The sequence below is a fragment of the Electrophorus electricus genome, chromosome 21 (genome assembly GCF_013358815.1).
Source record: "Electrophorus electricus isolate fEleEle1 chromosome 21, fEleEle1.pri, whole genome shotgun sequence".
Taxonomy (NCBI): Eukaryota; Metazoa; Chordata; class Actinopteri; order Gymnotiformes; family Gymnotidae; genus Electrophorus; species Electrophorus electricus.
Window position 1 is genome coordinate 13,639,814 of NC_049555.1, and position 24,960 is coordinate 13,664,773.

At 43.2% G+C, this 24,960-nt stretch overlaps 2 protein-coding genes across 2 annotated transcripts in view; both read right to left on the bottom strand.

Annotated features, from left to right (window-relative positions):
- Position 1: 1 nt before the first annotated feature.
- dpep2 (dipeptidase 2) lies at positions 2-7,773 on the bottom strand. The gene is made up of 11 exons (XM_035521126.1): positions 7,733-7,773; positions 7,129-7,286; positions 6,926-7,052; positions 5,776-5,905; positions 5,019-5,160; positions 4,046-4,121; positions 3,189-3,365; positions 2,794-2,878; positions 2,583-2,658; positions 2,294-2,429; positions 2-2,065 (listed from the first exon to the last, which is right to left on the bottom strand). Exons 2-11 carry the CDS (start codon positions 7,260-7,262, stop codon positions 1,841-1,843), a joined length of 1,308 nt encoding a protein of 435 aa, XP_035377019.1. The 5' UTR covers positions 7,263-7,286; positions 7,733-7,773; the 3' UTR covers positions 2-1,840.
- Positions 7,774-9,345: 1,572 nt separating this feature from the next.
- The window catches only part of nfatc3a (nuclear factor of activated T cells 3a), a 56,269-nt gene continuing 40,654 nt past the window's right edge, over positions 9,346-24,960 (bottom strand). The window contains 4 exon segments of the mRNA XM_027025948.2: positions 9,346-12,306; positions 21,699-21,845; positions 21,848-22,537; positions 22,540-22,707. Coding sequence (XP_026881749.2) covers positions 12,230-12,306; positions 21,699-21,845; positions 21,848-22,537; positions 22,540-22,707 — 1,082 coding nt within the window. The 3' untranslated portion in view covers positions 9,346-12,229.

Sequence of the window (24,960 nt, forward strand, 5' to 3'; positions counted from 1 at the left end):
ACACACACACACACACACACACACACACACACACACACACACACACACAGCCCCCCACCCACCCCCAAACACACTTGATCATTAATTATATCATCCCATTCAGGGTTTGTAGTTGAGTTTCATTTGCTAATGGTATTTAACTCTCAAATATGCTATGCTTTACAGTTATGAGCATTTGATCAAATTGTCACAGTTGTACAACTATATGAAAAGCGTAGAGTGTAAAGGATTTTACAGCTCTAACACTTCTGCTAGGTGTAACCACCAGAACAGCTGCTCATCAGTCCTACACCGTATATCCAGAACTTTCCCCAAAGCCTTTTTCTCAAAGTCCATGCAAACATCATGCTCATCATACCTTGCATGTGCAGTAAAAACAAATGACACGATTCCTGATTGGTTATGTAGCCAAACTGTTTTGTGTTTTTATCTACTGATTACGGATGCCAGGACAGACTGAGTCAGGATGTAAATACAAGATTACCTGAAATTGCTTAAGAAATTGCTTAAGAGAGTTTACGGTAAAAACATGAGAATGTTCTTGCATGAGGCCCATTGGGGAGTTGCAGCAGAGCACAGGGGCCATTGCAACTCATACCAGTACTGAGACAAAAACATAGATGTTGTAGGTGTCTGGACACAGAGACAGCACTGTCTCCTTCTTGAATACGTATTCAAATCCACTGATCAGAATATTGCCAGTTAATATTAAACCAGTTCAGATATGGTGCAAACACGTTAGCTCACCTGAACAGGAGTGCCAAGTTCAGATGGTAGTGGGGAAGTTGTGTGTTATTTATATTATTTATTTTTCCTTTTCGCCCTCATTGTATACAGAGCATCAGATTGTAGATAATGAGAGAACTCTAAAAATAGGAGGGGGAAGTTTGTTCAGATGGGTAAAGAGATACAAAACTTATAAATTATGCCTTTTATACTTGACCTTTTGGATATTTGAAAGGGAGAATGTTTTAAAAAAATATTTAAATAAAATATGCTTTCAAAGTCAAATACACACTCAAGTTCACCATTGATATGGAGTATGTATATGATTTATTTTTTTGTTTTTTGAAGCACAGTAAAGGCCTGTGTTACATAATGACAATAAATAAAATAATTTGTGGAACAGACAGACAGAACAGCAGGTGCAGACCTGAGCTGTTTCTGTGCTTCAAACACCATGAGCTGAAACTTCACATGTAGAAGTAAACATGTGTAAACGGCAAATTCAGAATAAACATGGGAATCAGTATGAAATGTGTGTGGAATCCCCATTGTGTGCTCGGAAGTGTCCAAATATGTCCAGAACGTACAGCCAAGGTGCAGTCCAGAATGACTCTAGTTTCAGTTATTCCATTATGAAATAATTCTTTATATTCATATTTAAATGTGTCTTGTTATCTTGTTATTTAGGAGAAAGAACCTTTAAATACTTTAGAAATAATAGAGTATACATACAAAATAAAATAATGGGTTTTGGGTTTTTTTAAAGAGTGATATTTGAGTTTGAAAAAGGAGCTATATAAATGCAACTAATAATAAATAAATAAAAGTGCTTCAGAAGTATTTTGCTACAGGAAAAGCTGTTTACATAACACAAGAGCAGACACTAGCTGGAGACTACAGAGCTCACGTTGTAGATATAGTTCCAGACAGCAGGCTGTTGGTTCTGTTGCAAACTCTTGAACACCAGCACAGCCAGGGGTGGTGGGAGTGGTGTTCTCCGATTTTGTACATTACACTCTCTCGCTGTCCTAGTAGAGGGTCGCGAGGGACAGAAGCCGTTACCAGTTTCTAAGCGATCACCAGGTCGGTAGCAGTACACCTACACTGACGTCACTCATCCCGAAATGACGGTGCTGCTGTATGGATGCAGTAAAGTGAGGAGGAGCAGAGCCCAGCTCAGAGGGCTCAGTGATGGGGAGAGCGCGCCTCCCCTCTCCTGGAGCAGGTTCATGTCTCTGGAAATCTTTGGTGGCTTGAGCACAGAACGACAGTAGTGGTCGGCCTCCGCAAAGGGGATGTCGACCTCACTGGGAGTGACGCTGGACATCTCATCACGTATCTACACAGCAGGAAGACAAGAGACAAAAGGTAGGAAGAGAAGGATTACCATCCATGCAAGTGTTCCCACATCATGGGGACCAAGGATGAATGAGTCTTATAGGGTGTTCTGATCTTATGTAACCAGTGACTATTACCCATTTAGCAGAGGGATGTATCTTGTTTGATGTATCTTAACGCAACAAGGAGGAGTGTTTTTGGAAGGTGTTTTCAGCAGGGAGTTTCTCACCTTCTCCACACTGTCGAACACCCTGAGAAAGTTGAGCCTGAGCACGCGTGCCAGCTCTTCCACGGTCCAGTTCCGCCTCAGCAGCTCACATATCAGAGCAGGGTACTTCGACACGTCCTCCAGACCCGGAGGAAAGCTAAAAGCACGCCACATGTTCAGGGCTATTCTCTTCCCAACCATATGCAATTTAGAACAAACATACTCCATTTACAGGAACCCAGAACTGAGTGGATCATTGTGCGGGAATTCAGGCCAAAAGCACTCGTGGATCAGGGAAACGCTGCCTTACCCAGTGGCCCCGTCGTAGTCTCCTCCGATGCCAATACTCTCTGCTCCTACCACGCGCCTTAGATAGTCAAAGTGATCTGGAAGAGTTGATAAGAGTTCCTGAGTGGTTGCTTGACTCACTGTATGCTGAAGGCTTGGTGGTTTGCTTTATTGCTTGCTGGACTGAATGACTGCTTGTTCTAAATGTTCTGCAGAAAAGTTGCGTCACTCACCGGCTACTAAAGAGATGCTTGCTTCTTGTTTGCAGGCTATGAAAGCACTGTGGAAGTTCACCATGATGAGGCCTCCATTTTCCTTCTGGCATACAAACGAAGGGATTACAACAACTCGGAATATGGCACTAAAACAAGGAGCTGGTCACCTGGTTCCTAAGAACTAGCGATACACCAGCTTGTAAGGTATGCAGGTGGCGGAGAAATGTGTAACCTGGAGGAAGCACAGATTACAAAAGAGAAGTCTAAACTAAACTAAAATGTACTGTAATGAAAGTGAAAGGCAAAGAGCAGGTTTATTGCAGATTTCTACAACTTTCCAAGTGACATACAGAATTCCTGATATAAACACACGGGTCGTGCCCGTAGCGTTTAGTGCATCGGCATAACGTCACCAGCATCTGGAGCAGGTTGTCTGGAACGTTGCGGCTGTGGTTGCAGACGGTGTAGGAGGAGGAGTGGCTGAAGATGACAGGGGCTCTGGAACGCTGCAGTACCGCGTGTGCCGTGGCCCATGACGTGTGGGACAGGTCGATCAGCATCCCCAGTCTGTTCATCTCGTCAACCACCGCCTGGGTTGAGTCAGGCACACGCGCAAGCATGTGCACATGCACAAGCACACGGAGACGCACACGTGCAGACACACGCAGAGAAGTGCATGTGTGCAAGCACGTACACACACACACACACACACACACAAACGTGCAAGCATGTGGACATGCACGCACAAACACATGTAAGCATGCAGACACAAGCACACACACACACACACACACACACACACACAGACACACACGCACATGCACACACTGTTGTGTAAAAAAAGGCAGAGGCACAGGCAGAAGGATGATGGTTCTACTAGACAGTTCTTAGCAACTCTTAAGAATATATCCAGTAAATATGAGCAAACTGTCCCCCCCCACACACACACACTCAGATACATATGCACTCTCCCTTTCTTCTTCTTTTATTTCTATATATAGAAAGTAGATTTTTGTGCCAAACTACTCCAACGTAACCATTTTCTGTTTGCGACCGGAGTTGGAAGAGTCAGTTTCCTCCAGCATAGAGGAAGCGCAATGAACACACATACAATTTCTTTTTCGTGTCTGGTGGATGACTAGTTGGTCAAGGAGCAGCCACCTCATCAACGCATGCGTTAGCACACTCAAACTGAGGCTTTTCAACTGATGATGAGGATTCTTCATTTGCTTCCGTTTACAGTCAAAGGTAGAGATGGAAATGCCGTTACCTTACCGAAGTCTGTTAGGCTGTTGTTCTGTCTCTTAGAGTAGAAGTTAGGGTAATATCCCGACGACGTCTCCGCCCTTCATGATGATTATGGAGAAAAAACAAAACAAAAACAGAGAACATTACAAATGTTGACAGACATATACGCAACTCAGCCGCTTTACTTCATTAACTACAACTTTGGTAGAAACATCTCGCAGGCGTAATCATGTCAATGATGAGAATGGCTTGTCACCCAACCCAGCCAGCCTGGCCAGCTTACAGGGTGGAGGACAAACTGTACATGCCAACTACAGACTGTAATTGTACACTTATAAATGCACCTGCATAACAGTAAAGTAAAATCCAAGACAGTTGCAATACTGTAGCTCCTGCATATCTAACAGAGTACTGTGCCAAAACCTTAGGCATCCAAAAATGATACATTATGCATCGAAACAGTTTATTTTCATGTAAAACACATTAGACACTGCTAATGAAAGATTAATACGAAAAAATAGTATAATAAGTAAGAAGACTTTTGCTGTTTTTCAGTGGAAAGTACAGATCTTTTCTCTTCTTTGTTTCTTGCTGACCCTCCTCTAGTGCCCTTCTGACTGCTGGAATTCATGTTTCAGCATAAAGGACTTAATAAAACAAACCTCAAAACAAAACTAAGATCTACATCTGGGAACAGAATGGGCAGAACATCAACTCCTCACCCCCCCCCCCCCCCCCACACACACACACACAGTAAACACAGCTGTGCAGGACATCTTGGATGGAGATAAAGAGTCAAAAGAATTAGCCAAAGATCTAATTTACTATGAGGTCCTCCTCCCCCTGTAGCTACTAAACACTAGCAGCCTGCACATCCATTTATTGGGGTGTCCAAGTCTTGTGCACTGTACCATATAGAATCTCTAAAACTATATTTAAAACACTGTGTGCATGTGTCCATAATTGCGTGTGAATGGGTTGGTGAGTGTATTCACCAAGGTGTGTTGCAGTTATGGGTGAGAGTCACCGATCGCACTCCGAGTTGGTAAAACATCCGCAAAACTGGTATACTGCTGTCAATGGAATGGCCACCTTCAACACTGATGAGACAGGCCATTTTCTTCGTTTTCCTTAGGTCTACACACAGAGACGCACAAAATTAACCCAAGGTATCCATTGAGAATCGCCCACATTCCCCTCAACAATGAAGCCATCTTCATGCAAGTGGATATAACCGAGGTAAACAGGTTATTTTGGTCTCCAGAGATGAGGAGAATTCTAATTGTCAGTAATGAGTGAACTCTTACACCTGTCTGCCTTTGGGATTTCATAACATGTAGCTTCCTGCATGTAACTGTTCCCCATAAAGACCAGCGGCAGCTCTACAGCTTACGCACAATACACTGTAATTATGCTAACAAACATTATGTTTACGTCTGCTTTTGGGAGATGCCATTGTTCAGATGTCCGTGGTCTCATTCCAATACAAGTGACAAACATGTCAGTGTTAAAAATACTATCAGGCTAAATCCCTGGAAGGAAGAAAATAAGTAAAATGAGGATTTGTATGTAGTTTTTTTGTTAACTGTACAGTATGTATATTGGGAATAAACTGTGACTTGCCACATCTGTTCTTTGTGCTGTAATTACTAGCACCATCACATACAATATCTATTCAAAAACACTTAAAATCAGCACACTGTGTTTTCTAAATCACACACACACGAAAACATTCCACGTTTGGTCTCATACCCTCAGCCGTGGTGACCAGCTCCAGCTCCGGGTATTCAGTACACATGCGGCGTATCACATCGATCTGTTCCAGGGTCAGTCGGACTGCATCCTTGTCCTGAGTCGTACACATCACATATGCCGCAAACATCTGCCCCAGGAACAGTTATTGCATGTGTTAACTTCAGTGATCTAAGCACAAGCATGCATACAGGATCAGGCTAAAGGCTTCTGGCTTCACCTTCTACTGTTTCACACATGCTTATTCCACTCTCCTTATCTGAATAAAAACCTGTAAAATATGGACTTAGTGTCTTGATTTGCCCATAACATTTGAGTTTAGTGGATAAAATAAATGAGCCCAATAAGACTCTCTCTTTACCTTACTAAGAAGAAAGTCACAATGATTTGCCTTTGACTTCTCTAAACTCCTATGGTGATCACATGAGAAGGAATAACATACCAGCAAATCAGCATCATAATTAAATGTGTGGCAATATACAAAGGGCACATCTGCATTCATGTAGGAAAAAGGCTTCATGACATCATTTTCCTGTGAATTTCTCCCTATAAATATGTTGAATTTAAGACCATTTCCCATGATCCAGGAACAACCCTTGATACAACTAGACCTAGATCCATGTCTGCATCTCCAATCAGTGGTCATATGCACATGTAAACATGAAAGTGGAAACAGCTGCCAAAGTTGAAGTAGTAATTTAGGCAAAGCTGTGTTGCGTTAGATTTAGGTTCTGGGACCCAATCTTGGACCCAATTCCTCATTGGCAAACATGCAAAGTGTGTCCCTACCCAACTTCTGTGATGGATAACATTTCGGGAAGACTTCTGGTAAACGATGCGCTTGTAGGCGGTAGGACCAAATCTAGCACGCTACAGGCTCTGTTTTCTGGACTGCGAGGTGATTTAGCAATTTAAAACGCGTCCAGTCCCTCATCTCACGGCTGGCCTACTACAACATACACACGAAAAACACTTTTGTGCATTTGCTCTCTGACAGGGTTCTCTCTCAATGGTACGTTTGGACTCTTTATATTAATCTCCATATTATTCCAAAAAGACAAAGCACACAGCCTATAGCGTGGATCCACGGAGGCGCGGGTGTGTATTCTCCTGCCCGGTGTGTCGGTTGTCGTCAACGTCCAGACGGTACCTGCCCTCCGATGTGAGCAGCTTTGAGTCGGGTAATATCCGTGCTGGTTCTGGTGTTGTTGTACAGATCCAGTCGGCTCAGTTTGTTACTGTGGAACATCCTGAGACGCAGCGCAAGGTCATTGTGTCTGCGGGAAGAGAAAAACGGAGAGGATAAAAGGTTATCCAGGTACCTAAACCGGAGTTAAGGGGGGTTATCATTACCCATCTATCAGTCGGTGTTTTGACATCAGTTCCAGCGCTGAGCTGTAAAAACTGCAATGTGACTGCACTTCTTTGAGCACGAGAAGTAAAACGGAGCCCAGCCATAGCTTCCACGTGCCCGGACCCTTCAGCATGCTCCGGTGCGGCTGCTCACAGATCTGTCATAAAGAAAAACACCCAGCCCACGTTATTAACACGACACACCTTAAAGACGCACCGGTGACCGGTAATTCGCTATTCAGCGGCCCCGCGGGGACGGAGGCTTTACAGTTGCAGTCTACTGTAACTACTACTACACCGTACCAGCACTCTGTACCGAACTTCCTAATCTCATTTAGGATATTATATTAAAAAAAAAAAGTTAATAAATCGCAAAAAGCTCGGATAGGTTTAAAACTCATGGTAACCTACAGAATGCGCCTAACAAATATAAAATGTATCTACAAAGCTTCAAATTTGGTTTCGTGTAATTAAATATTTGTTGCGAATATAGTATTTATAATCCACTCTATAAATAATCAGTGATTATTCAAGTACAACGGAGGAGGCAGAAGTGTCCACTTCTTTAAAGAAAAATGGGTCAAATAAGAGTTGTTTTACTTACCGCGTTTACAAAAGGAGACGGCTTGCTGCTTCTGAACTTCTGACAACTGAATCCACCCAGAGGAATGATTCCTAAATATCCGGTTACTTATTGCCTTCATTTTCGAGGCATCACAACTCGCTTAATAGGAGTGCTACCCTCTGGTGTATAGAGATGGATATAGCAGCAGAAATAACGAATCACCTCTTTACTCGTAGAAAAGAACTGTTTTACTGTTGGATTAAACATTTAACACAGATTTCAAATTTACATAGTATGTCAAATGGAAATACAACACCTGTTGTCTGAAGAGGCTAGATGATGACATTACCGAAGTTCAACCGTGAACAGGTTTATTTTGGTCAGCACGCGCGATTCACCCCGACGAATCGAATGATGACGGAATCAACTGAGATTAATGTGTTCTTGTATTTTTTGACCATTTGTTACATAAACCATTTAAATTTCTTTACCTTATAACATTTCAAAAATTCATCACAAAACGTAATGGCCACTAAACTAAACCTGTAGTACGCTATTAACTATACTAGTTTTTGCTGGAACTAAGGAGCCGAGCCCAACTTATGAAAAACAACCACACACCATAACCACCCCTCACCAAACTTTATACTTGGCACAGTGCAATCAGACAAGCACCGTTCTACTGGCAACCAACAAATCCAGACTTGTCTATCAGATTACCAGACGGAGATGCGTGATTTGTCACGCCAGAGAACACGTCTCCACTTCTCAAGAGTCCAGTGGCGGTGTGCTTTACACCACTGCATCCAACGCTTTGCATTGCTTGGTGATGTAAGGCCTGGATGCAGCTGGTCAGCTATGAAGACCCATTCCATAATGTTCTAGGCACTGTCCTTGAGCTGCTCCGAAGGCCACATGAAGTTTGGAGGTGTGTAGCGATTGACTCTGCAGAAAGTTGGCGACCTCTGCACCTCAGCATCCGCTGACCCCGCTGTTATTTTATGTGGCCGACCACTTCATGGCTGAGTTGCTGTCATTCCCAATCGCTTCCACTTTGTTATAATACCACGGACAGTTGACTGTGAAATATTTAGTAGTGAGGAAACTTCACGACTGGACTTGTTGCACATATGGCATCCTATCACGATACCATGCTGGAATTCACTGTGCTCCTGAGAGTGACTCATCCTTTCACAAATGTTTGTAGAAGCAGCCATGTCTGGCTACGTACCAATTTATCCCAGAGGTGTTCAGTGGGCTTGAGGTCAGAGCTCTGTGCAGGCCACTGAAGTTCCTCCAAACCCAAACTCATCAGGCCATGTCTTCGTAGACCTCACTTTGTGTACAAGGGCCCAAACTGTTGCCACAAAGTTGAAATGAAGCAAATAATTGTACAAAATGTCTCTAATTCTAGCATTACCATTACGTGTAGTGTTTGTGTGGTGCAAACAGACGAACAGTTTTTCAGTTTGTTTTTGTTTGTGCTTTGAGGGTGTTGCCGTACTGCGTGGCTGGAGCTACTTTACCATCTTGCACCTGTATGTAAACACACTTCAAAGGATTGTGTCAGGACAGTTATGTTGTACATTAATGGCAGCATCAGTGGAGATGGTGAACAGAATACAAAGTAAACATGGCCTTCTTTCTTTTTTGGTTTGGTTTTTATTGATGCAGAAGAGCCTGCAATACAAGGAACTCCCTTTGCATAATTTCAAAACGCACTGCAGTCTTAAAAATTACAAAAGATTTAAAATACAAAATGTACAAGAAATGACAATACAAGGCTCTGTAAACAGCAGCGAAACCTGTATTACACACACACACACACACACAAACTTTAGGAATGACATCCATCATTTCATTTCAAAGTATCAAAAATATACTTAAAATAGTTGTCGAGTTTGTGTTGTCATCTGTATGTAAAATGGGAAAACATTGTTGGGTCTTTGGTGTGAAGGTCAGGACCATGAGCAGGTGTTCGTTAGGGCACTGGTTCTAAATCCCAGTACAGCATTCTGCCCTCTTATTGCAGTTGAATTTAAAAAGCTACTCTTAAATCAAATTCAAACATTTCAACATCAACACATCTGCATGTCAAACACAAGGTAAGGCTTTTTCCTACTGTATAGTTGAAATTAAATAGTGAAAAGTGGCTTGGAAATCAACTGTCACTATAAGTGTTTACATAGACCACAAAACAATGCACATATATATTTATAGTTTATTTTAGCAAGAGCTGAATAACAAAGAAATCTGTTATTTTGATGCCAAATATTGCGCTACTATATTCCTGTCCTTGCATAACCTAAACGTCTCTGAGCAACCCTCTCGCCACAAAAAAAACCAACCAAACAAAAAAAAAACCATGATTTTTGTTAAATGTTATATACAGCTTATTGGATACTCACCATTAATTGTGCTTACACACACACACACACACACTCACTCTCTCTCAGACACACACACACACACTTAAGACGGTTGCTTGCTCTAGTCCTTTAAAAGGTAGGTATACACAAAAGCACGTACACACACAAACACACACCAATGCAGGATGTCTGACAAGCTATTCTACAGTTAGCTTCTCTATAGCATCTATGTCTAGAGGCATCAAGGTTTTCTTTTTTTTATTTAATTATTTTCAAAGGCAACAGGCAGGTTTTTAGTGCATAGCAGACCTTTTTTTTTTCCTTTTTTCATTTAATTTGTCAACTTAAAACAACCAAATCATCATTAAAACCACTAAAGGCTCAAAGACCCAAAAAGAAGAAGCAAAAACAAAGTGGCTGTACCAGTTTCCTTAAAATAGAAAAATATACACAAATAGTTATTACTTTCAAATCAAAGCAAGTTTTAAGGCAAGAATCCTATACAATTCTTCATAGATTTGTTTCTGTCAAACCCCAGGTACATAGTTATAACTACGTTTCTAACCGAAAGATAGCACCTAATGTGTATTACTGATCATTTCATCGACACCAGACCCCATGCAAATGTGCTCCACAAATCTTTGCCCTCTGAAGCTTCCCTTAGGTAGGGGTGTACTTGGCATATGTTCATATTTAACCTTAAACAACGACTGTACGTGGATTTACAACCAAAGAGAGACCTTCTTTATTTTCTGCAACTTTCAAAGTGTAATTATATTTTCAGGAGTGTTCAACTAAAGATTTACAAAGATTTTTGTGGATCTAAAAATTTGTTTTCATTTCATGCATTTGAATGTCCATTTGGGATGAGAAGGGAAACCTTAAACTCCCTGGTTTTTAGGAAAGTGCGCTGGAGGTTTAGCTTTTGATTGTCAAAATGCCGCCTTTTTCTGGACGCCGAGAAAGAGCTTTCCAATCGTGTCGCTTTGGCCACCTTGTAAAACTGCACATAAAAAAAGTCTACGCGTTCCTGTCCTGGCTCGGCGCACGACTTCATCTGAAAGGCACATGGGGGTGGGGGTGGGTGGGCGTTAATCAGAGAAGGTTAACTGGATCTAACTGGAGTTCTTAGTAGGGACGTGGACTCTAGCGGTGACTTGAGCATACGTTCATGTTCCTAGTCCATCATCTATGTGCATCTCTTCAGAAGTACACACCAACTCTTCGGAAAGCATTTGACTTGGTTTGTACACCTTGCGCTGACACACCATATCGCTTACAGAATATCTAGAACGGCTAACTCTACATGTAAAACACACAGATTTGATTCAGACGTTGTGTCCTCGGCACAAAATTCAACTTCACACCAAAATAATATCTGTGCTAAAAGCATTTTTCAGTCAATCCAAGCTGCTAGGTTTATAAGGCATTTGTTCAACCTGAAGAGGAGAAAGGGTGATCATTCAACAGTTTATCTACAACTCAAAAAGGACACGAAGTGTGTGGAATGTTGCATATTATTAACACATCAGCAGCACTCCCGCTTCTCCTCCAGAGGGCGCCACTGAAACCACTCTTATTTAAAGAAGCGTCTAGGCTGGTGCATCACTTGCTCTCGAATCCCATTTCGTTTTGTTTGGCTCGACCCCAGAACAGTGCCCACACGCGTCTGCCACTCTGACCTGTCCAGCTGAGGGTCTGTATCGCACACACTTACTCAAGGTTCAAGCACTGCACTGCTTGGTCTTGCCCTAAGATGGCTGAGATCCAAAACATCTTCACCATTTGAAGAAAACAGCCTGAGAACAACTCCTAGAACAGCAAGTCGAGAGAGCAAGAATCTTTTACTTATTCAATGTACGCAAATCGGAGCAGTACAATAACACCCACAAAGCGATATTATCCTGTGGCTTTGTTTGTAGTCGTGTGAAATCTCTTTTCTCTCTCTCTTTCTCTCTGTCTCTCTTCCTCAAAGTCTTCTTCCAACCCCGTCACAAGTGGCTGACCGTTTTCTGCGTGATGCCTTCTGGGTCCTGGTGTGGAGTGGGGGCTTGGCTGGATGTCTGCAGGCCTACGGTCCGGTCCGGTCTGGCAGGACGTGCGGATGGAAGCTCCCCAGGTCTCCAGCAGTGCTCCACTGCCTGTATGAGAAGCAGCAGACGTCGGACTAGGACTGACCATGTGCGCTTGAAGGCCCACGAGCCCCCGGGGCCTGTGACATATCTCTGCCGATGATCTCATTCACTGTGAAAGGCACAGAAGGGAAGGTGAGAGTTTAGACACAACTGCATCCCACAGCTGGAGAGACAACCAGCGCAAGGCTTCCCCTGGGCTTCTCTCTGGTTGGAGACAAAAAGTGGTCAGAATCTAATGCCTTGGTGCCACCAGAGGGCAGTGTTGAGCCACGCTGAACTTCAGTCATTTGTTCTAGTACTGTAGAGTAATACCACAGCTCTTAAGAGCCAATGGAAAGACAACAGTGAGAGAGAGAGAGAGAGAGAGAGAGAGAGAGGAAGAAAAGAAAAACCTAAACAAACCAAAGCCTTTGGCATGTGACGCACATACAGCAAAAAAAGCCAAGCTGAACTATTCCATTCAGTGGTTACAGCAGTATATCTGTGAGTGGTCTGAGGCAGGGTGTACACGTGTGCGTGTGTCTGCATGAGACAGCAAGCGAGAAGGCATCACACTCCGGTTTTAGATTACAGTTGCCACATTAGCTTTGGCCACAGCACCTTCCTCTTCTTTGAAAACCATCCTTCCTCTCTTCTAACAGCCCAGTTCAAACCCAACACATCCCCATCAATTCATCATACGTTTTATGGGCCTTGAATGCCACTGCTGTTGCCTTGGCTTTGCGCTGCAGTAGACCTACATTAAAAAAAATAAAAAATTTAAAATTCACTGTTAGAACATATGTTCCTTATCCTATGAAGCACTCGAGCACATGGAGTAATTACTCTAGCAGACTGGAAGACAGATATTAAATAAATAAGTCAGTGTGGAGCCCAATATGGGGTCAATTTTTTGGCAGAAATATTTACTGGACCCTTGACTATCGCTGCGAAACTGAAGCCGCTTTTCTACAAACATCCTATTGGCTGTGGCCGTCGTCTCCACATGCGCTGCTGGCCAAGCTAACGTGGTCACGCGTCTCTCTGGCATGTGGACACAGTGGCCATCTCAGCTGGGGTCTCCGCAAAACTGCAGCCGCACAGTCAAGAAACACTGCTCTTGCATTTACTATATACAGAATACAGACAGAGAGGAGAGGAGGAATCAATCTGTGGTAATGGTGGGGGGTAAAGACAAGAAAAGAAAGCAAAAGAGAGAAGTGATGCTGTTTTGGGGAGAAACTACCTCGATAAAGAGGTGGCAAGTTAAGAATCGCTACCAAGGTTGACTTCCACGATGACCAGGGCCAAAACAAGGTCTACTCAAGACAACAATAACCCCTGCAGTTTTGAGGACAAATTGTATTTCTGAAGTCTACTAGACACACCCACACCCACTGCCTGTACCTGAACAAAACCTGCATTCCACACACACACGCACGTGCCATTTGAACGTCCTGCATTCTCGCCACTCTAAACTACAGCATTACGGAGAGGACTTCGCCTCACAGATGCCTTGACACGTTTCTCTGTTGAGCTGCAGCAGTTGCACTCCTGGTGCACGACTCACCCGCAAGGCCCTAAACCCTACAGAGTAGGGTTTACTTGTTTAAAATGACGCAATAAGAGAAAAGAAGGGACCATAAAGGAAGGTACAGTCCATGACTCATCAGAATTTCAGCGGTGTCAGTCTGTTAACAATAACTATTCTGCCAAAAGATTATTCACAGCTTACTTTCCCTTGTGTGATCCTCATCATCCCATGATGCTGTGCATTAGAAGAGAGTATGTGAATGAAAGTCATTTGTGGACTAATTTATTGCTGATGTGTTGTATAATGTTATTCTGTGAAGTTTCTTTTGTGGTACCTGCATACAGTCCCTGTGTACTAAGATACTGACTTTGAGCTAGAAGTGTCCTGCTTAACCACGTTAAATGCTGTTCATGTTGTGCTAACTCTCCTGTTAGTCCAGGGTTGTTACGCATTTACAGAAACTCTTTATGCAGTTTTGAGATTGCCATGGTTTCATATGTTGGTTTAGTGGCATCAGATCTTTGTGGTATCAGTCTGTGCACACTTATCAGTTTTTTTGTGGCCTGGTATTAATGGTAACAATGCAATATGTTTTGTTTACTTTTGTGTCCGTGCGTGTGTGTGTGTGTATGTGTGTGTGTGTGTGTGTGTGTTTCTTAAAGTGTTCAGCGAGATTGTTCAAATGCCCAGCTGCTAGCTTCCATCGTGCAGTTGGCGTAGGCGTGCTTCTCTTCCTCTGGTATCTGCGCTCTTCACACGTACAGGCCTACCGAGGGCCGTTACCTTCGCTTCTGCTGTGTGCACAAACCCGCTCGGCAAGATGTGTACACGTACGTACACACACACACACACACACACACACACACACACCTCAATACCAGAGCAAAGCCAGCTCAGCACTTTCGGAGCAGCAGGAGGAGCGAGAGGGAGCAGCAGGAGACCAAAGACAAGCAGGATCTCAGAACTACAGAGAGCTGAAGAAAAGAGAAGCAGCATGTTGCGTTCACGTGCACCTGTGTGTAAAACTCACAGGCAGAATACAGAATGCAACATCCACCAGGACACTGCACTTCTCTGCACTTTAATTACACTGCTGTTTCAAAGGAACCTGGATGTGGGCCATTGGTCACGACTGTTGGGCTGCAATTACGATTATATGCATCATCACATGGTGCTAATAATGCAGTTAAAACAACGATTAAAAAAGCTGTGTCATTTGTTTTTAAATCTTGTGCATGTATTTGAATATTTTGCATTACAAATACTGTATTTTCAGAACAGTATATGTATGGACAAAGTTTTAATTCAGTACATCAGAATAAAATTGTTATGTATTAAATAATGCACATCCAAACTGCACAGGTGTTCTTTAAGTGTTTAATTAGAGCCTATGGTATTGTGCTGCTGTTTCTAAGTTCTACAGATGGAACTTGGTTATATGTGGAAATGTGGAGGAAATATGGCTCAGTCTTTTGACAACAATGCAACAAACATGACTTTCCACATAAACATGAAAACACATTTGTGTTTTCTCTCAGTTTTTTCCATTCATCTAAATACATGCACACATGCGCGTGCACACAAACACACAATTTGATAAGTCAGACCAGCCACCCCATCATTTATTTTACTGTACTCACTTGTAAGTAGTCACCAGCAAGCACAAATCCCTTCACCATATCCTACACCATGAGGGTTTGATTTATTCCATTTAATTATTTATTTATAAATGTTTAGCCAGTTTTAATAGTGCTTAGTCCATACAGACTTGTGAGATCATTCAAAACATTTCACCTTCACTTCAGCACCCAACATTTCTGGAATTAATTAATTGCGTACATCACAACATAAATCACAATATAGTATATGGCATAGAAAAGCTGTGTTAAAGCTGTCTTAATGCTTCAGAAACGTACCGTAAAGCCTCGGAAACTCCCCATGTAAAAACACTATTCTTGCATCATTCTATTTACATTTTTTTTTTTAATGTAAAAATAAATCTATGAATGTTTTAGAGTTCGTTGCCACAGATGATTAGATGTCTGATTTATAAAAGATTATATGTGTGGCTTTAAAAAACCAACCAATCAAAAATAATAAACCTTCATTTTCCACCTCAAGTGTGTCACCAAGCGGACGTTTGTCAGGTGCTCTAACTAGTGTGTTTCTAGAATGCCAAAAGCAGTTTAGTAGTTGGCAGAACATTATTGTGGAAATTCTGCTAAAATACGCTGTAGACGTGCAGGTCGTCTAAGGTCCGAATGACTGCGCTCGATACGGGAAGACGTGACTCTTCTACCATGTTGAAAGATTTCAGAAAGCATTTCAGCATTCTTCTTTCCCCACATGAGAGAGCATGATTCATCTAGAATACAGAGGGCACTCTCAGAAAAAGGGGATCCTCTGTAGAGGAGAATGGGGACACCCCCATTTTGCATATAAACAGTAATACCGAACACACCGTACAACGTGCGTCTCCCTGTTTTTAATTTCTACCGAGTGATTAGTTAATGATCCAGCTAGTCTTAATTCTAATCAGCACCAATGAAGACACAGCAACACTGAGTGACAATTCAAGTGACCAATCAGATGGCTACTTTACTGCTGTACATTGCCCACGCCTGTCTGGTTAAGTTACTTTAACGGCTTTTATCCAAAGCGACTTACAATTATGACTGAGTACAACTCAAGTAATTGAGGGTTAAGGGTCTTGCTCAGGGGCCCAACAGTGGCAACTTGGCAGTGGTGGGGCTTGAATCAGCAACCTTCTGATTACAAGTCAAGTACCTTAACCACTGAGCTGCCCTAGTTACAGAAAGGGAACATACAATTTAATATTGTATGTCCAATACTGAGGAAAAAGAAACAATGAGGTTCTATCAAGAAGTCAGTACTCTGTACTTCTACCTACTGCAACAAATTAACAAAATATTTTTAAAAATATGTACTAAATGAATGAAAGGCTTAATGTACAGGAAAACATTACTGTCATTATCAAGTTATTTTTCTGTGCATGAAGAAGCCATGTGGAAAAATGTGCCAGCCAAGGCTGACTTCACTGGAGGGTTAAAGAGGACGTTTCCACTGAGAGTGGCTCAGGACGAGTGCAGCTCACACTAGGGGCCAGCAAACACAAACACTCACACACACACACACACAAAATCCTAAGGAAAGAGACGGTCACATTATGTGAGAACTACAAAGCTAGGAATGTGGTGACCTTTGTGCCAGTGGAATTAAGGCCAGTATTGCACGCGAGAGTGAACAATGTCTGTCTTTTCTTACTTTTTTGGGAAATAATTTTACACCATTGAGCCTCAGAGACACAGGGATGATGACATTGGCAAGCAGCGAGACAGACAACCTTAAAATTGGGTCTCTCGTGGGTGCAGGACGACTTTAAAAAGCCGTGTGTTAGCGCTTTAGTTTGGTAGGTGATTCAACCGAAGTGGATTCCCCATCTGAAGGTCTGGAAAGTGATTCAGTGTTTGTCTCACTTTGTACGGCCTACATATCTGCTCATTGGTGAGCTGTGTCCATCAGGGGCTTTGCAACTAAATCAGACAAACATCTTGAGCCAGAAATGGACCCAAAACACTCCATGTTTGAGTGATCCATAGCGCTCAACTAGTCAAAACAATAACGCAAGGAAAGCTGCATTTATATGCAATATAGTCACTCAATTACTCAGTAAAGAATCTGTGAATAATGAGAAACTAATTTCGATTCCAGAGCATACCGGTTAGTAGTTTATTAAGCCGTGCCACATTGTTCAGTGCAACAGAACTCGCAAACAACGACTGTTTTCACACGATCTTGGTGTTCAGGTCTGCAAGCGTGGAAAGGGTCCATAATTAAACTGCGCAAATGAACATGTCACTCTGAGTTCACTGGTCAGAGCATCTGGGCAGTGGAGCGTCCAGACAAATCACACGATGCTGCAATCACAATTTACCAGCTTCGTTAATTTACAGATGATTCTATGCTTTTACGTATACTTCCACAGATTTAAACAAACCCATAACCTTCCTTTTGTCCTTCATAAAGACAATGCAAACAAATCTAATTCACATCAACACCGAAGGCCAGGAAAAACCCAGCTAGGAAAAAAGTAAAGGCCACAATTTTTACACCAACTTTAAACTCTTCTGCTTGAGTCGCGGAACACATATGAGATCGCAACACCTGACCTTAAAGAGCCAACACAGGGCTCAGTCAGGAAGGGGTGAACAGGTGGACCCCAGCGTGCGGCTATTCTGGTCCATCTGACCGTGTGAGAGGGTCAGAGGTCAGCTGCGCTGACATTCAGCCTAGCTGGTTATAAACATTTTAAACAAACACTCGGAACCCACCCAGAGCTCAATTCCAGAATTCACAAATTAGCAGAAATATCAGCAAAGTATCAACACTGGTTGCCTGCATTGTGTTATTATATAATACATCTAAAAGCAAATAAAAACCAAACACTGAAAAGCCTTATGTGCACTTTGCTTCTTGGTGAAACACTATTATTATTATCATCATCATCAACAATGATGATGATGATGATAATAACAATAATAATAATAATATCATCATTAATATCATTATTAAATGTTTTTATTATTAATTAATACTAATTTTTCCATAATGAGTAACTATGAACACTACATGAATTTCTGCTACAAATACTGTTGGATTTTTAAGAATGAACTATTTTAATTAGATGCCCTTATCTAATGTGTATTGCATTTTGCCATTTTTGCCTTATTATGGTATGAACGCTGCAACCTTGCCAACCGTGCATTCACCTTGGAGATGGACCAGCGTTGAAGGTCTTCAGCCACATACTACTGTTGCAGCGACGTTAAGCCCCACTGATCACTGATCAGGATACCGTGTACAGCTGGTGTTCATTAAAGCATCTGAAAGTGATGGGTGTGGACTTTTGTGTGACTTGTTACAGGACATATTTGTAAAATATGGCTGAATTCTAGCCAATGTTCTGTAGTAGCTATGATGCAGTTCTTTGTCTGGGTTGTCTATACTGTTGAGCTTCTTCTGATAACAAGTAATATGCAATGTATTATCTGGCCTGATGTCCATGCAGTAATTGAACTCTACGAGTGTGTATGTGTACGTGAGTGTGTGAGAGTGCATACAGTAGTAATATATAACCAAAAGACAGAAGGCTTTGGCTATTATTATCCCAGATCAGCTCACGCTGAGGAAGCACCTGCACTCAAACTGAACAGCAAATAAATCAGCATCCCCACACACACCCTCACCATCCTCTCTCCTGCCCTCTGTAACACATCTATGAATAAGTTTATTGTTTATCTCTCAGACACCCAGATATCTGCTTTCTTTCAGAGAGACATGGGAAAAGTGGTTAATTAAACACATAGACCAGCATGGTCTGTGTGGGTGGTGCTGGAGAGAGACAGACTGACATTTGGATGACAGAAAGAAAGAAAAAGAAAAGAAAACAGCAGAAAGGAGAAGAAAGAGGAGAGGAGAGGGGGAGGAGAGGAGAGGACATAGCAATACGCTGCTCCTTCTGTTCAATGCCTCATCCAACACCATCAGAGGAAATATGGCACTCACACTTATGCCTTATGCCCATTACACACACACACACACACACACACACACAATCACACACAATCACACACAATCACACACAATCACACACACACAATCACAATGAGATGAATACACAAGGGAAAAGATGAATTACAAGTGAAGTAACCTTTGTATGATAATTGCAAACATGGTAATTTTGGTAAGGTGACATGAATTTCCTTAAACAGATTTGAGGAGCATGGAACTGTGTGTGTTAGCTACTTTTGTTCCATTTGTCTGAACATTGGTCTCCATCTCCACCTCTCTAACATCACCTGAGCCATCTGCCATCTTACACCACACGCACACACACACACACACACACACACACACACACACACACACACACACACACACACACACACAGTCCAACTGAGACACACACAGAGGCAGACATGCGCAAATACACATACATACATGGAAGCACATGAACATGCTCCCAGACACTCAAAATGCACACACAGACACACACACAGACACACACCCAATCTTACTGTACAGGAGGTGACTCGGAGCCAAAACTGCCCCCCGGCAGCTTGTACTGGCTTGGGCTGGCACAGGCCAGTGCCACTTCGCAGCAGGGACCAGATTATCACCACATGTTTCCTCAGCACAGCACACTTACCACTTACATCTGTGCTACACTCCTAGCCTGCACAAAACCAAGAAAATGTCAACTTTCCAAAAACAAACCAAAACCATCACGTCCTGCTCTGGCTGTACAGCTCACTGGGTTTTAGTAAACGCTTGTTGGTTTGTTTGTTTTTTTCATATTAACCTAATACATGATGGATAAAGTGATCCGATTAAACTGTAAGACAGCTAATGCAGTAGTAAACAAGTTATATTTTAAGATATACCTCATTTACCATTGATGTCATTTACAAAGTTATATACAACATCAAAACGAAGACATTCTAGTGAATGGTGATTCATAAAACAGAAGCAAAAATCAGGTTTAGTTTAATTTAAGCAGGGGGAAAAGCTGATTAAGAACACGACCAGGAGCCTGACTGACTGACACCAGCCTACTAGTGAAACTCAGAAATGTATCAGCACTTGCCTTTCAGCAACCGTAAAAACAGTGATTCATGAAAAAGAGGAAGGGCAGACAGAGAGAGAGAGAGAGAGAGAGACACACACACACACACACACACACCAGAGCGAGCCTGATGGTGTGAATTCATCTCTCTGATTGAAGCCATAGTCTATTTTCAGACCAGTTCTGACCTGCTTTCAATGTCACAGATGTCACCCATCACAAAGCAGTAGAAACAGCAGCACAAAGAAAGACATCTACACACTACTATTAATAACCCACACTCTGTGTGTGTGTGTGTGTGTGTGTGTGTGTGTGTGTGGGCATGTATTTTGGGGTGGGGTTTAAAGGCCACGGAGTGCCTCCAGAAACATCTTAAAATCAGAATGCACTTCCGTCTCTGCCACATTTTGTGTGTTCATTATAGAGCCGGTGCCACACCAGTGGACGCTGGATGCAAATCTAATGCACTTGAACACTTTTCACTTTCCATTCACATGTTTGTGAAGAAAGCCTTTCCACACAAGCAAACACATTTGGAAGTTGCAGGAGGGAGGCAGCCTTGATCAGCAAACAAACAAAAAACACATGCACACACACACACACACTCCCAGTAAGAGGTAAGATGACTATGGAAGTGGTATTACAGCTTTTAAAAAAATCCCCTTCCTGTCTCGCTGTCCTTCTTAAGGAAGTCGGCCGATGGAGTTAGTGAGGATTAGAGTGAATGAGCGAGCTTGTTACCGGCTATCAGTTCACTGCATTTGGAATTTATTCACAAGATGGTCCACAAACCCACACACACACTGACACAGACACACACACACACACTGCACATACATTGTTAATATATTTTTGTATATATATAGAATATATATTTCTCTATGCACCCCTGTTTTTCTTTTTCTTCAGTTTGGGCAGAGCACTCTCAACCATTTCACTGCGAGTTAACTGTGTATGACTATGTATGTGACAAATAAACCAAACATGAACACACACACACACACACAGATTTCATTAACAAGACTGTCAATCATATACCAACAAATATACTGTGCAATTTCCTTCGGTGCCAGAGTGAGCGCTAGCAAGATTAATATGTGTGTGTGTGTATTCATCAGTGGGGCTACAAACAAGTGTCATTTTACTGGAGCTAATTACCAACTAATGGCATCATTCAAGCACTGGTACATAAAATGTTCCTATGATGAAACGGTATCAATTTTTCAATCAGATACAGAGAAAGCAGAAAAACTGGAAGGAGTAAATTACAGTCTGCATGTAATATTGAGTGAGAGAGAGAGAGAGAGAGAGAGAGGGCATGTAGCAATGTAGCAAAACTCACCATCATCTAATGTAATGTCCTGCAGGCCAATGGACCGGAAGGTGAGCTCTCGGTCCTCTGGCTCCTGTTTAATGTTCAGGCTCTCCCCCTCGGCAGGGAAAGGAGCTGGCTGGGCCAGAGGGAGCACCAGGGGCGCTGCCACAGGCAGCCGGCCAGAACAGGGCTGCTAGCCTGGGGCGAAGGCTGGCCCGAATGGGACAGAGGTCCCAGAGGGCTGCTGGTGGGAGACGGTGATGTGGGAGAGCGGTAGGGCAGCGAGTGGAGCTGCGGCGAGGACGGTCCCGAGTGGGGCGAAGCCACCACGCGGGCTGGGCCACTGGACGGTGCCGGGCAGGAGGCAGAGCGCTGCCCGACCGGGTGGTAGCCCAGTGAGCGCTGGAGCTGTGTCCCCGGTTGCCCCAGGGCGTGGGCAGGTGAGGGGACGAGACCCGGGGCAGGGCAGGGGTAGCCCAGGGAGTGGAGGTGCAGGGAGGAGCGAGCCACCAGCTGGCCGCTGTTTGAGGCAGGCGCCGTAACGGGTGCTCCGGAGGCGGGCGCCGATACAGGGGCACCGTACACCATGCTCATCCCCAGGGAGTGACACCCGGCCGGGTCGGATTGGTAGGATGCACGGTCGTAGGGCTGCGGAGGGCCGGTGGGCATGGGGAGGCTCGGCTGACCGTTGAAGGGCAGGCTATGCTGGAGAGGGGGATAGGATGGGAGGGAGGTGGGTGTGGGACCTGGGTGGAAGGGCATCTGGCATTCTGGAGGTGGGTGGAGTCCTTGAGCCTGCAGGTGAGTCAGGTGGGAAAAGGTGGGGGCCCCGACGGGACCGCAGGGGCCCTGGAGTGAGTGCAGGCCGGGGCCGGGGTGTGCGGGGAGCTGGACAGAAGGCCGTCCTGTGGGTGGGAGTGCTCCGGGAAGGTAGAGGCTGAGAACGGACTAGGCTGGCAGCATGTGCCAGGGGGCATGGGCATTGGCGTCACGGCAGGGGGGTCTAAGTCATCTCTGTGCTCCTGCTTAACCAGAACTGGAGAGAGAGAGAGAGAGAGAGAGAGAGAGAGAGAGAGAGAGAGAGAGAGAGAGAGAGAGAGAGAGAGAGAGAGAGAGAGAGAGAGAGAGAGAGAAGGGTAGCAGAGAATGAGAGATGGAGAGAACAAGAAAAAGAATATCTGATCAGATAAAGTGATTCATGTCCCTCACTTCTTATATAAATTCCCCTATTTTAGAATGTGATTTCAGGTGAATTTTGAATCTCTCTGCATCGCTCTATTTATATATATCTATATAAAAATGAGTGTGTGCACGCATGTGTGTAAAAGAAAAGACGTAGAACGCTTTGTTTCACTGAACACCTTCAGACGCTGCATTAATGATGCATCTGTTTACATTGGCAGTTGTTGCTATGACATCAATTAGGTGAGGAAGCACAAGGAAAAAAAGAATATGCACTCTGACCTTTGGAGCCCCATGGGATGAATGTTATGGTTTAAACATATACTGTTTTGAATGTAAACTGGACTCACCTCTTAGAACCTCTTTATATATATATATATATATATAAATATAATGTATGCATGTGTGTGTGTTGTGATGTGTGTGTGTGTGATGTGTGTGTGTGTGTGTGTGTGTATATATATATATATATATATATATATATATATATATATATATATATATATATATATATATATATATATATATATATATATATATATATATATATATATAAAAAGCAGATACCACATAGTGATCAGTAACCCATTTCCCGATCTGCCGTTTCCTGGTCCACGTGGGGGATATTTTGGTCCATCTCAGAGAGCATATGGCGCCTGCTCTCTGCCCTCTAGCCAAGCTCCAAATAGGAGCATGAATCCAGTTCACCACCCCTCCACTGCAGCGCAGGCCTGATATCCTGTATCTCGAAGAGGTGTACGTGTGTGTGTGTTTTGCACTGGTGTAATCCTCCTGCTCACACCCTTTCACCCTTACCCAGATAGACAATCCCACCCCCCCACCCCCCTTCCTGAAACACACACACGCAACCCCCACCCAAAGAGGGCAGCTGCCGTGGCAACCACAGCCACTACGGAGCACTTAGAGTGCCTGCTGCCCATGCTGCCATTTGATTGGCTGAGGCTGGGTGGGTTAGCGTGGAAAACAGGAAGTCTGCTTTTGAGTGGGCGCTTTGTGGAGCGGCAAGGGTGGGCGGGAGGCAGGGCCTCTCTCTCTCTCTCTCTCTCTCTCTCTCTCTGTGTCTCCGTCTCCCTCTGTCTCCGTCTCTCTCTGTCTGTCTTTCTCTCTCTCTCCCTCTCTCTCTCTCTCTCTCTCTCTCTCTCTGTCTCCGTCTCTCTCTGTCTCTGTGGTTAACATAGTGTGCAACAGAGAAAGAGTGAGGGAAAAAAAGGCTCACGCGTGATTAAATTACGCCAACGCTGTTTTTCGGTTTGACTCACCTTGGGAAAATAATAACAAACCTATACACTTCCACACTCAATACAGACACACACAAACAACTTTACGATGTCTCTGTTATTGTCTGTGAACAGCTGTCAAACACTATTCCAGGATCAGCACTGATAGCAAACGCTTTAGTTTAATCTTTAATTAACAAAAATTAATTTACTAAACAAAAAACCTTAATGAATGCAAGATAAAACCATACTGGCATTAAGACTTCTCCAGAGGGTTAAGTTTCATTAACAGAGGTCTATTTGGCTACAAAGTTAGACTCCTTTAAGTCTAGTGTTGCCTTCAAATTTGTCAAAAAAAACAACAAATATATATAGTTAAATAGTTTGTTGCAAATGCGATGGCCAGGTGAGAAAGATGCTAAGGCAACAAACTTGGCTTGTATCATCAGCAATAAGGATGGATCCTTGAAAACATCGTCCCAAAGAGGTTTTAGAGAGGTTTTAGAGCAGTTTTAGAGAGGTTTTAAAGAGGTTTTAGAGCGGTTTTAGAGAGGTTTTAGAGCAGTTTTAGCTCGATTCTGTCATGTGGCACTGACAGCATAACGACAGGCAACAATTCAGCGACTTCGCAGAACAAGATGATCACTAGTTATTTTACAGTAGCAATGAGAGTAAATGTCAGGACATTTTCCAGAGTTATTCTTGACTGGGTGGTCCTTGGTCCTAATGTGCACCTCCACCCATTTACAGATCTGTGGAGATCCACTGCTCAGTCGTCCTACAGCTGTTTAAAAACCGCTAAGCACAAGTTAGCAGGTGCACTGACTGCTGGCGGGAGTAACTCCTTCACGAAACCACACTCAGCAAAA